Source organism: Coenobita brevimanus, chromosome 26 (genome assembly GCF_032717465.1).
Source record: "Coenobita brevimanus isolate Jiangsu-jjx chromosome 26, ASM3271746v2, whole genome shotgun sequence".
NCBI lineage: Eukaryota > Metazoa > Arthropoda > Malacostraca > Decapoda > Coenobitidae > Coenobita > Coenobita brevimanus.
The window spans coordinates 7,379,974-7,392,598 of record NC_136979.1 but is presented as its reverse complement, the minus strand read 5'-3'; the positions used below and the strand labels follow the sequence as shown (position 1 = coordinate 7,392,598).

Below are 12,625 nucleotides of genomic sequence, written 5' to 3'. Positions count from 1 at the left end.
CTCACAACCATCGGCAGTTAGCAAGAGCCCTGCTGGCCCCAAACTTGTTCACCCCTCAACATTCTAGTAAATAATGCATTGTTTGTAGTACAGTACACCCTCATTATCGACGTTTTTTTTTATTGACGGATTTGATTATCGACGTTTTTTTTTTCTCCTGGGAGTTAAATTATTATTATTAAAAAAATAAAAAAATAAAGAATTGTATTGGCACCTCCTAGCAAGCTTGTGCGCCATCCCGCCAGGTGTCTCTGGCTGCTCGCGGCATGTTCCCACAGACCCAACAAACAACAGCATCAGTACACATTTGTCTGTTGTTCTCATATCGTGTTCAGCCACATCTATCGTGCTTTCGTGATCATCATGGCTCCGAAGGGCCCTTGTAACACTCCAACTGGAAATAAGGCAGCTAAGAGAGCAAGGAAAGTGCTTACCTTGGAAGTAAAGAACGAAATATTACAAAAACTTAGAAGTGGAATGAGCTATGCAGCGGTTGGTCGCGAGTATGGCATGAATGAGTCCAGTGTTCGTGGCATAAAACGGAGAGAAAAAGACATTAAAGATGCTCTGGCTTCGTGCACACCAGGATCGGCTAAAGTAACGATGCATGTGAGAGATGATGCCTTGGTGAAAGTGGAAAAGGCACTGAATATTTGGATTGAGGACTTAAACCGTCGACACGTGCCGCTAGACTCCCAGTTCATCAGAAACAAAGCAAAACAACTCTATGCTCGGTTTGCTGGTGAAAGCAGTGGTGTTGGTGAAGATAATGGTGATGAAAGTGAGGCAGGTGAAAATAGTGATGATGGTGATGAAAGTAATGACGATGGTGATAGGCCTAGTAATGTTGGTGCTTCTAGGCAAAAGAAATTTGCAGCCAGCAAGGGCTGGTTCGAGAATTTTAAGAAAAGGTATGGTCCACATAACATTAGGATGACTGGTGAAGCAGCTTCAGCAGATCAGATAGCAGGAGAATCGTACCCATGTGACTTTGCTGAACTTATAAGGGAGAAAGGGTACAGGCCTGAACAAGTGTTTAATGCGGACGAAACAGGCCTGTGGTGGAAGAAAATGCTTAAAAGAACGTACATTTTGAAGGCAGAGAAAAGTGCGCCAGGCTTTAAAGCAGCAAAAGATCGTGTGTCTGTGCTGTCGTGTGGTAATGCAGCAGGACATATGATAAAACCCATGCTCCTGTATCATTTGTTATAATGTTAAAGACGAGTTGGATTTTTTGTCAATAAAGGATATTTCTTGCAAAAGTTAAGCAGAGATTAAATATGAAATATACGAGCATAAGGAGAGTTGAATTTTCCTAAAAGAAGATCCTAGCGAAAGCTAGGCTAAGATTCATCTTTGATAGCATAAACTGCCATACAGTCGTGAAAATTTAGGTCTGGGAGAAATGGAATATCAAGAATGAAAGGAAGCTCTTGAGAATGAAAGTAAATAGGAGAGCGTGGTCTCTCTGGTATGAGCTAGCAGCACCACGCGTGTGTTGTGAAGATCGGTGCAAACAGCTGATCTAACGTAACACTTGCCTCACACTCTCAGTTATTAGAACGTATGAATGACCACCACTGCTGCCTTTTTTTTTTTTTTTTTTACACACTCGGTTATGTAAACGTATGGATGGCTACAACTGCTGGTTTCGCCTTTTATTTTTAGATGGAGTGAGGGGTAAGTGGAGAGAGAAGTGATGATACAGCAGCCATTACAAGTTGAGGTCCAGTGTACGACCACTATGCATCAACATCAGAGATTATGCTATTTTTTCCATAATTCTTTACTTAATATAAGTAGTTTTATTATGATATTCAGTTTTTCAATTGCCTAACTAATTTATTTCCAAGAAACACTAAAACTAAACTGTATATTACATACGAGTGATTGAAGGGATACTAAAATATATAAACAAAGGGTACCTGACCAGACGAAAATCGGTATCGACGGTTTTAGGCATCGACGGGTATCTTAGGTACCTAATCTCCGTCGATAATGAGGGTGTACTGTACATCATGCTGTTGGTTCCACTATTCTGGCTAGTCTTATTCCTTTCATTATTAACCCGCCCCGTCCCGACCACTTTTCCACCACTGACTCCCCCCAATCCCGACCATTTTTGGAAAAAAAAGTTTTTGGCTTAAACCTCTGCTTTTGGTGAGAAACATCAAATATTCATAGAGAAATTGCTCACCTGAGGTTTAAAATACTCGATACAGGTAGCAGTACCTCCTCACCTTACTGTGTTTTCTATCAGGCTGGCTTCAAAGAAAACGAGTTCTGTGGGAGGGTAACCATTCCACACCACTCATAAACGGTATTTATTTATTTATTTGGTACGAATTTATATGTAGTACGAGAGTACATTGGTTTTCACACTGCAATATAGGCAATATAAGCATTGTTTCACTCACAAAACACATCAACATACCTGACCTTTTTTGGTGACATTACCTGATCATCATTTCTGACTGTTTCTTCCTTTACTGCTATGTAAAGTTTGTCCTCCACATTGTCATCAATTAGGGAATCACTCTTGCCCTGAATTTCGTATCGTGGCACGACGTGTCTTTACTGGCCAGGTCACTGGTAACAGGTGAATTGCCGAGGCAATGGGGTGTGTGTGGGGGGGGGTCATGCTGGGTAAGGCATTGTCCCTGCCTGGCATCTTGTAGAGGAAGGTGTCCTATGTATATGTACAAAAAATCACTCGCGAAAATCGAAAATTGTGCAAATTAGGGACCCTGCAATTGATTTGCGTTTATGTACGTCAATGGGATTGGCAGTGACAAAACGTGTGGACGTTTATTCACGTCAGCGGGACACGGCGGGTTAAGAAGGTGAATAATGGCTGTGCTGGTGAAGCAGAGAAGGTGAAAAAACTTGCTAATGGGGGCTTACTTGTAAAGACTGTTACTATTTCTCAGGTAGAGGACTTGTTAAAGCTATGCAAGTTTCACTGCTATGATGTCGAGATGAAGATCCTGGTTTCCACGAATTCCTACAAGGTTGTTATCACTTGCAGGGATCTCATAGTGATGAATGAGGATGAGATCATACAGGAACTCGCTCAGCAAGATGTCATTAATGCTAAATTTATTACCAGATTTTCAGTAGGCATAAGGGCAAAGACAGCAACCATTATCTTGACTTTTGGTAAAGTTTCGCTTACGACCATGTCAGAGTTGGTCATGATATTGTTAATGTATGGCCATATATTGTATCCCTACTGCTCTTCCCAGTTTTAAATGTCAAATGTGTGTGACAAGTGTGCAGCTTAGGGTCATGATGCTGAACACTGCACATCCGAGACAGTATGCTGCTTTCACTGCAAGGGTGCTCACTCCACTTCCTCTAGGGACTGTCCCATGTGGAAAGATGAGAAAGAGGTCTGCACAGTGAAGGCAACTGAGGGCATTTACTATGAAGCTTCAGCAATGATGTCCCATCCTGTGATGAGCTCTATCCAGACACAGACTGACCTTGTTGCTGTTACTCATGCCATTTGCTCAGCCTCTTCATCTCAGCCCCCTGCCTGATCAAACTCTCTGATTAATAATATTCCTGTCATTACATCATACTCACAGGCTGCTGCTGCTTCTCAGTCAGTGCAGCCTAAACAGAAGTCTGACAAGTGTGGTAAGATTCATCTAACCTCTCGATGGCCGAGCCAGTGGAATTCGTCAGGACCCATTGGCTGGCCTGGTCACTGATTTTTCAAGTTTCAATTTTTTTTTTTTTTTCCAAATTCAAGAGAAATGTCTGGTGCACCTGGCATTGCAATTTTTAGCTTCGTATGTGGGGGCCCATCATCTACCCACTTAGTGTAACGGTACTCTGTTTTTAGGGTAGCTGTGCATTGAGTGGCATGCCAAGTGATTTCCTGTAAACCAGGAAATAAGTTACAGTGCTGGGTGGTAACCTTATAACTAACCAACAAGTGTTCCATATGTGACAACAAGTGGTTTGGTGGAGGGTTAATGCCCCTCCCAGGAAAACAACTAAGCAAAAATGTGAACAAGAAGCCACGGACCAGGATTGACCAATAGGTGACGACTAAGAACCGAACAAAGGACATGGTACAGATTGTGACATGAACTGTAAGGAGTGCAAATGATGAGGTGAAAGAGAGAAAGATTGTCCATGTGCTCGAGGGTGCAAAAGTGGATGTATGTGGATTATCTGAAACTAAATGGAGAGGTGAGAGTGTGAGAGAATGGGAGTATGGATGAGGTATATGCATGGGAGTGAGTGAAAATGAGAGGGCAGAAGAAGTGTGTATTGTTGTGTGCAAGAGATGGAAGGAGAATATAAGACAGTATGGATCAGTTGGCTCAAGGATTGTGTGGGTAAGATGGAAAGTTGGACTACAAATGTGGGCAGTTGTGTGTGTTTATGTGCCAATGCAAGATCATACAAGCTGAGTGAAAGAAGAGTTCTGGACAAATGTAGAACCATGCATGGAAAAGTTTGAAAGGAATGAGAGAGTGTTTTTGATTGGAGATATGAATGGAAAAGTAGGGAATGTGAAGGTAGATTAGAGTAGTTGGAGAGTGGGGTGTGCCTGCAGAAGTGGATGAGAATGGCAGTGCTCTAGTGGACATTTGTGCCGGGAGGGGGTTGGTGATAGCCAAAACCCACTTCAGACACAAAATGATCCATGGGAATATATGACAAGTGATGAGACGAATGGGTTGTGAACTGAATGACCAGAAGGCAGTGATTGATTATGTGTGTGTGGATGATAGAATGAGAAGGTATGTAATGGATGCAAGAGCTTATAGAGGTTGGGCGAGTGGACTTTCTGACAACCACTTGGTGGGGGTGAGAGTTAATGTTCAAATGAAATGGAGGAATAGAAGAAAGGAAAGACAGGAGGAAGTAGTTCATACAAGGGGAGTGGAAAGTTTACAAGAGGATAGAAAAAAAGCAAAATATAAGAGGGAAGTGGAGGAGTGATTGGGTAAATATGATTTGGAGCAGATGGGGAACGGAAGGTGTGTGCAAGATGTTCACAGAAGAAATCCGTTCAGCATGTGAGGTGATGTGTGGGGTGAAGAGAAGACGAAAGGGGGTGCAAAGAACAGCATGGAGGGATGAAGAGGTGAGACAGGCTGTGGCACAAAGAAGAAAGCATATAGTGAGTGGATGGGAAAGAGGGGTATGCAGAAAGCTGAGAGATGGAAGAGAGAGTTATGTATAGACAGGAAGAGAGAGGTTAAAAGATTAGTAAGAGAGTGCAAAAAGAGAGTGAATGAGGAATTTGGGAGGAATTTGAGTGTGAATTGGAGGGCATATAAGAAAATGTTCTGGAAAGAGGTAGAGAGAGTTAGATAGGGTGTTAGAAAAAGTGAGCAGATGGAGAGAACACTTTAAGGAATTGTTGAACATAGAGAATGAAAGTAATGCAAGTATAAGTGGCTGGGGAATGGCTGGAAAAAGGAGGGATGTGAGAAGAGAGGAAGAAATCAGTAGGATGGAAGTTGTGGAAGCAATGAAGAAAGTCAAAATGAGGAAAGCCCCAGGAATTGATGGAGTGTGTGGTGAAATGCTGAAGCATGGGGGAGAGATAGTAGTAGAATGGGTGTGGAAAATGTGCAGATTGGCCTGGAAGGAAGGTAAAGCCCCGGAGGAATGGAATTCAGGTATAATTACTCCCCTGTACAAAACCAACGGCCATACCACGTTGAGTACACCGCTTCCCGTCCGATCAGCGAAGTTAAGCAACGTTGGGTCTGGTTAGTACTTGGATGGGTGACCGCCTGGGAACACCAGATGCTGTTGGCATCCCTACGTGTCAAGTGGGGTTGGTGGAGGATTAGTGCCCCTCCCTGTAAAACAATTAACTCTAAGCCATTGGCCACCCCGTCTGGGATACATGGCGTCTGGCAATGAATGAATGAAACAAAGGAAAAAGGGATAAAGAAGTGTGTTAATCATAGGGGCATATGTCTTCTTAGTGTAATAGGAAAAGTGTATGGTAGGATACTTATTGACAGAGTTAGGGAAATAACTGAGGAATTGGAGAAGAACAGGGAGGTTTTATGAAGGGAAGAGGTTGTGTAGATCAGATATTCTTTCTTGGGTCTTTAGTGGAAAAGTTTCTAGAGAAGGGCAAGAAGTTGTATGCGGCCTTCATGGACTTGGAGAAAGCATATGACGGGGTGGATAGACAAGGATTGTGGAAAGTATTAAGAATATATGAAGTAAATGGGAAGTTGTTGAATGCCATGAAGAGTATGTGTGAGGGTGCTAAGGCTGCAGTGCGTGTGGATAGTGAACTGAATGAATTTTTCTGTTTGAAGGTTGGATTGAAACAGGAATGTCATGTCTCCATGGTTGTTCAGTATGTGTATGGATGGGGTTATGAAGGAGATACAAGGTAGGGCAGTGGATGTTGGGACAGCCCTAATGAGAGAGGGCAGTGTATGGAAACTCCCTGTACTGTTGTTTGCTGATGACGCCTGTACTGTTGTTTGCAGATGATAACTGTGTTTTTAAGTGAAGACGAAGGGGAGCTGGAGGGCTTGGTGAATGAAGCTGGGAGAGGGTGTATGAAATGGAATCTAAAGGTGAATGTAGGGAAGAGTGAAGTTATGGTCTTCGAGAGAAATGAAGTCACTGTACATGCAGTGGGGTTGGATGAGGAGGAAGTGGATAATATGAGTGCTCGTTTAAGTACTTGGGTAGTGTGATGAGTAAGGATGGAAGTTTAGAGGGCGAAGTGCATGAAAGGGTACAGCAAGGAAGAAAGGTTGTTGGTTCTTTGAAAGCAGTGATAAGAAACAGGGAAGTGAGCATGGAAGTGAAAAAGTTATTGCATGACAGTATTGTGATATGGTACTAACTTTAACATATGGAAGTGAAGCTTGGACCTTGTTTGAGGGACAGAAGCCAAGAGTGAGAGCAGTGAAAATGAGTTATTTGAGAGGAGCACATGGAGTCACATGGAGAGACAGACAGACAAATGAGGAAGTGAAGGAACATTGTGGTGTGGATGTGGATGTGATAGGAAGCGTTAGGAGAAACACACTGAGGTGGTTTGTCCATATGGAGAGGATGGAGACCGAGAAGCTGTTGAGGAGAGTGTATGTGAGTGAGGTGGAAGGGGAGGGGGGGAGAGGGGGGGGGAGGCCAAGGATGAGATGGAGGGATGAAGTGGAGAGGTATATGAGAGAGGGAGGTGTGAGCTTGGAGCAAGACAGTGAAATGGCGGGGGGACAGGGCGACATGGACGCGATTTTTTTTTTTGTGACCATCCCTAACAGGATTAAGGCGTCTGGCATCAGATAGGTAGAAAGACTGATAGACCCATCCTGTGCTTCACAATGAAGTGCAAAAGATTTCACCAAATGACTGCATACTTTCTGGTGAAAACTAAGTACAGTCTCTGCTGTTTATAGTCGTGGTTCTTAACCTTTCTACTACCACGCCTCCTTTAGTAGTTGGTCTTTCCCTCCATGCCCCCCTCGCATCTTCAGCCAAATTGATAAAATTCCTGTCCCTGATTTTAGGGAAATACTGAAATAATGGATGTTTTTAGTCTTTTTATTGAGCATGAATTCTGTGCAAACAATATACTCAGCATATTTAATGAGGTTACTTTCTTACTAATTTAATGAGATACTTGACACTGCTTCTTAGCTACCAGCTCTTGAATATGTGGTTGAATGCTAGAGAGTGCACAATGTAAGCCACCTTCAACGTTCAGCCGGTTTCTGTACTTGGTCTTGACAGCAGCGAGCATGGAAAATGCAGCTTCACAAAGATACGTGGTGCCAAACATTGTCAGAATCCGAAGAGCTTGATGTAAGATCAGAGGGTAAACAGGAAGGTACTTGACCCAGAATGTATCAAGATCCATTTCTTTGAAGTCTTCCTCAGCTGAGGAGTTGAGCTTTAACTCAAGAAACTCCTCTTGCTCTTCATCCGAAAATCAGCTACTTCACATTAAAATGGGTTCCTTTTGAATTTCCAGGCTTCATGCCTCTCATCTATATCTGGGAAGTATCTGATGAATTCTGCTTTCAAGTCAGTCAGATGAATGATTATTTGTTATTCTGCTTTAAAGTCAGTCAGCTGAGTGATTATTTGTTTCTTGTACTCAGAATCAGGCTAACTGTGAATGAGAGCAGAATCCAAGTTACTAAAACTGGCTGTATTTCCACCCTGAATTCGACATTTCCAGAGGTCAAGTTTAGCCATGAAGGCTTGAATGGTGTCGTGGTGCATGATGATGGTGATGTTTTTCCTTTGTAGTTTAAGGTTGATTGCATTCAGTGCTTTGAAGATGTCCACCAGGTAAGCTAGAGATGGCAGAAAGCCTTCAGACTGGAACTTGGCATGGAGATCTGCCTTCTGCTGTGAATCTAGAAATATTGCTACTTCTTCTCGCAGTTTATAAAGCTGTCCATGCATGTTTTGTATTTCTTTCATAATCATCTTGATATCTGTTGAGAAATTTCTACTTTTTGCCCCGGGCTCGCACCCCCTTGGAATGGGGGCGTGCCCCCCAGGTTAAGAATCTCTGGTTTATACGATGGGGTTACGTCAAGTCATACCTTAATTTATAATGAGTTTATCGTAAATCGGGAGATTGAACTACATTATAAAAGGGGGATTATGTTAACTCAACTTCCCAAAGTCACATACCCAAGACTGAAACAAAAATGACAGCCCACCATAATCACGTCCTGTGTTGGTCCAAGTCATCTCCAAGTCGTACCTCCTCCCCCCTGGATGCTGGGGGACAGCAAGTGCTTACAGGCACTAGTGTTCAGCCTCTACACGATGTATACTGTAGTACGATGCTTGGCTGAAAGATGACGATAGCAGGGGGGGACATGTGAACGAGTGGAAAAGACAGGGCTTTGAAAGGGTGGCAGGACTGTGCAAAAGGGGTGGCAGGACTGTGCAAAAGGGGTGGCAGGACTATGCAAAAGGGGTGGCAGGACTGTGCAAAAGGGGTGGGAGGACTGTGCAACTGAACCATAACAGTGCTTAACACACCAGGGCTACCATCTTTTCCTGAGACGAGCAACAGTTGCCTTGCATGTGCCAGGAGCTTCGTACGAAATTTTCTGATGGCAATGTTGTTATAGCGGAAAAGTAATCGTAAATCGAATTTTGGGGTGTAACTTTTTTGTTATCGTTGTAGCAAAGTATCGTATACTGGTTCAGCATATGACAAGTAGTGACTGTCGAGTGAAAAATCATTGCCCTAAGAAATATCCATATTTTTGCCCCCTCCCTGCCCCCCCCCCCAAAAAAAAAAAAATGGTGATGTAGTCTGAGTGGTTTAGTTTGTGTCCAAAAACAGGCGAGAGGTGATATTTTTAGATTCTAAGCAGAGAAGGGTCCTTCTTTGTGTGTACAGGCCAAACTGCAGTCAAAAATTTGATACGACTAGCAATTAGCACCTTGCACGAGGGAATTAATGTGAAGGGAAGGGAAGGTTTTACATCCATATATTCACCATGAGAACACCTCATACGTTGCTGAAATGCTTGTGCAAAACAAGAAGTATATAAAATGAACAAATTCAGTACATAATATACGAGGCATCTAGAAACACAAGGGCAAGGGTGCCAGTCTGGTCATTTTCAGGTTTCGATGGGCTGTTATAGGCGGAACCCTCCTCTGTGTACTGGTACAAGGGTCATTGTGATATTGGACCATCTGGTACCTCTACCGAGAGGCTTAAGTCGCACTATTTTTTTTGCTAGAGTCTGACTGTGTGCGTTGTGTGTCCGAGGCACAGAGGGTGAGTGGTTCAGCCAGTAAGAGACAGCTGCACAGGACTTCAAGGCCATTCATGCCCCCACCACCTCCAGACAGTATCCCTCTTGTTTGTCGCATCACACGTGCATTACTTTGATTACTAACATTTTTTCACAATTTTGTTTGGATTACAGTGCCAAAATGAACTCTTCTAGTGAAGAAAGTGGTGATGAACGTCCCCAGAGTACATGGAAGTGGCAAGGTCATGAAGATAAGTGGATCAGTAGCAAGAGGATTAGAAAAATAGACAGTGGTGCAGCCAACAAGGCTTCACCCCACTGTGTTCAGCCCCTTCGATCAAACCTTCAAGCTTGGTGAGTATTCTCTCAGGCTTTGTTAGTAATTTATAATAATTTTCCGTTTTATACGTATATATACATTAAGAATAGGAACACGACTAAAAACAAATTCAGCTTTTTAAAAAATAGTACACCTTGGTCCCAAGTAACACACCTATGGTGCACGTGCGAGCATGCACTGTTTGATATCACACCAATTGATACACATAACTTACAAGGGAAAATTCATGTGGTGGGTGGATGACTCCAACTTCAGGAGTTAAACTTTTAAACATTGATAATTACCCTAGTACTTTAATAATAGTATAGGCCTACATACATATAGGCACACATGTACACATACCCTTGATGAGCTGGTCTAAACTGGTTTGCCTCTCCCCTCTCTCTCTCTCTCTCTCTCTCTCTCGTAAACGGTACAAAGTAATACGCACCCAAATTGCACTGGAATCATATGAGAGTGGCTGAAAGTGTTATTTTATATTTTGTTGTGAAATATTGTGATAAAATATAAGTGATTTAGTGATATTTTTGCAATAATCAGTGAAGTCTTATGCCAAGTACATTAGCTAGTGAACATTATTGCGGTTGCAAACTGTGCAGCAATGCTGTGAAATGATTCATGACATTATATCAGTAACTCTTATTGAAGTGGAAATAAAAGTCATTCATGCAGTTTTATAAAGTTTGTAATGATTTTCCTCACATCACTACTGTTTCGCTAAAGTCTAGGCTAAACAATGCAATACAGAGATAGCCCGATTATCCGGGCTATATGGTGTTAAGGGGTGCCTGATTAATCCGAAAGCACGATTAATCCGGCGGAAACACAAGTACTGTACTGTTAGACTGATTTATTTACCGGTAAATGTACACTTAAGTACCAGAAAGACCTTTCCAGTTCAATGTATATTCCTCCAGCTTGTTTCAGTATTTTTCATACTATATTCAGTTCAGTAAATCACGTTTTCTTACTGAAAGATTTCCTCCCTGTTAGTATCGTCACGTTCTAAAGCTGTACCTACGATTGTTTCCAGCACAATGGACGAAACTCATCATACTCAAATGTGGACTTCGTTTCCCAACTTCCCAACTGAAGATTAGGTTAGGTTACATTATTAGGTGCTGTTAAGCTAGGTTAGGCCAGGTTTAAACACTTAGATTAGAACAGTGTCTTCTGCCATTACGCTAACGAATCAAAGAGTCGTCACACCAGAACAGAGAAAAACAGCGGGGAAAGATTTAACAAGAAATGTTTATTTACCAACCCAGAAATAATCAGAAAAATATAACAGACTATCAGGATGAACTGATTTGGTAAGGTGCTTTTACTGCTTATAGCAAAGCGTATGTTTACCCCCCTCAAATACTCAATGTTCGTGAGTTCAGAAATTTGTGTGCTCCCGTGGCAGACCTTGAAACCATTTTTTCAAAGTTATAAAGTCAGTTTCTTTTTCTTACAGATGTGAAAAGACTCGTCTGGTACACCTGGCTTTTTTCCCTCCTCCCTAAACCCATCTTGTGATTTGTTATGATTCGTGAAAGAAAATTAGGGGGCATGTTACATTAGAATTTAAACATAAAGTTAGGGTGCATGTTACTTTAGCATTTAAACATATCGGCGAAAACATCTGGGATGAAAGGACTGCCGAGCTGTTTGGGATGGTAGAGTTCGCAGTTTTTATGGCTCTCCCTAACTTAACGTTACTGACATCGGTACAGTAAAGCATTGTTCAAGGCTAACAGCCATAAGGGGTTAATGGAATACATTATTGTTTGTATCAGTACTCTCTCTTTCACACACACACGAACGAACACAAGAATGTGCAATAAATGTACACTTAACTGTAAGGAGCAGAAATAACTGTATGCTCTGTCGGTCCGAAATGTGTTGGGAAGCGACATCGAACAAAGAATGTGGAACTGAATGCCACCTTACGAGAACACGTGAGATGAAAGTATTTTTTCTTATTAGTAAACAATTGTTCCATTTCGTCCCCTTTAATTGTGAAACTCGTAAATTTTCGTCCAAGCATACAGCCTAATAACCTTACCAATTCAATTCATATTCTCTAGTTTGTTTTTGTATTTTTCTAGTTTGTTTTCTTATTATCATAACGTTCCTTAAGCTTTACCTACGTTTGTTTCCGGCATAATGGAAGAAACTTGCTCCTAATTAGGGTGCATGTTACATTAGCATTTAAACATATCGGCGAAAACATCTGAGATGAAGTGGCAGGCCGCCTGACTGCTTGAGATGGTAGAGGAGGGTCGTGAAAACATACCAGTGACCTTCGTTCCCTTCCCATAATTGTTCACAGTTTTTTATAGCCCTAACCCAACATCCCTGACACCGGTACAGTAAAGCATTGTTCGAGGCTGACAGCTATGATGGGGTTAATGGAATGCATTATTGTTTGTATTAATACTCTCTTTCACACATACAGTACACTTAAGAACGAACAAAAGAGTGAACAGTAAATGTAAGAGGAAGAAATAACAATGCTCTGTTGGTCCGAAATGTGTTGGGAGGCGCGATACCTAAC

At 42.1% G+C, this 12,625-nt stretch overlaps 1 protein-coding gene and 1 non-coding gene across 2 annotated transcripts; one reads left to right on the top strand and one right to left on the bottom strand.

Moving 5' to 3' along the window:
• The first annotated feature begins 5,671 nt into the window (after positions 1-5,671).
• LOC145394258 (5S ribosomal RNA) lies at positions 5,672-5,790 on the top strand. The gene has a single exon (XR_013896345.1). It is a non-coding gene; the product is annotated as a 5S ribosomal RNA (ribosomal RNA).
• Positions 5,791-8,118: 2,328 nt separating this feature from the next.
• On the bottom strand, positions 8,119-8,445 carry LOC145394149 (protein FAM200B-like). The gene has a single exon (XM_080268129.1). It carries the CDS (start codon positions 8,443-8,445, stop codon positions 8,119-8,121), a length of 327 nt encoding a protein of 108 aa, XP_080124255.1.
• Positions 8,446-12,625: the final 4,180 nt, after the last annotated feature.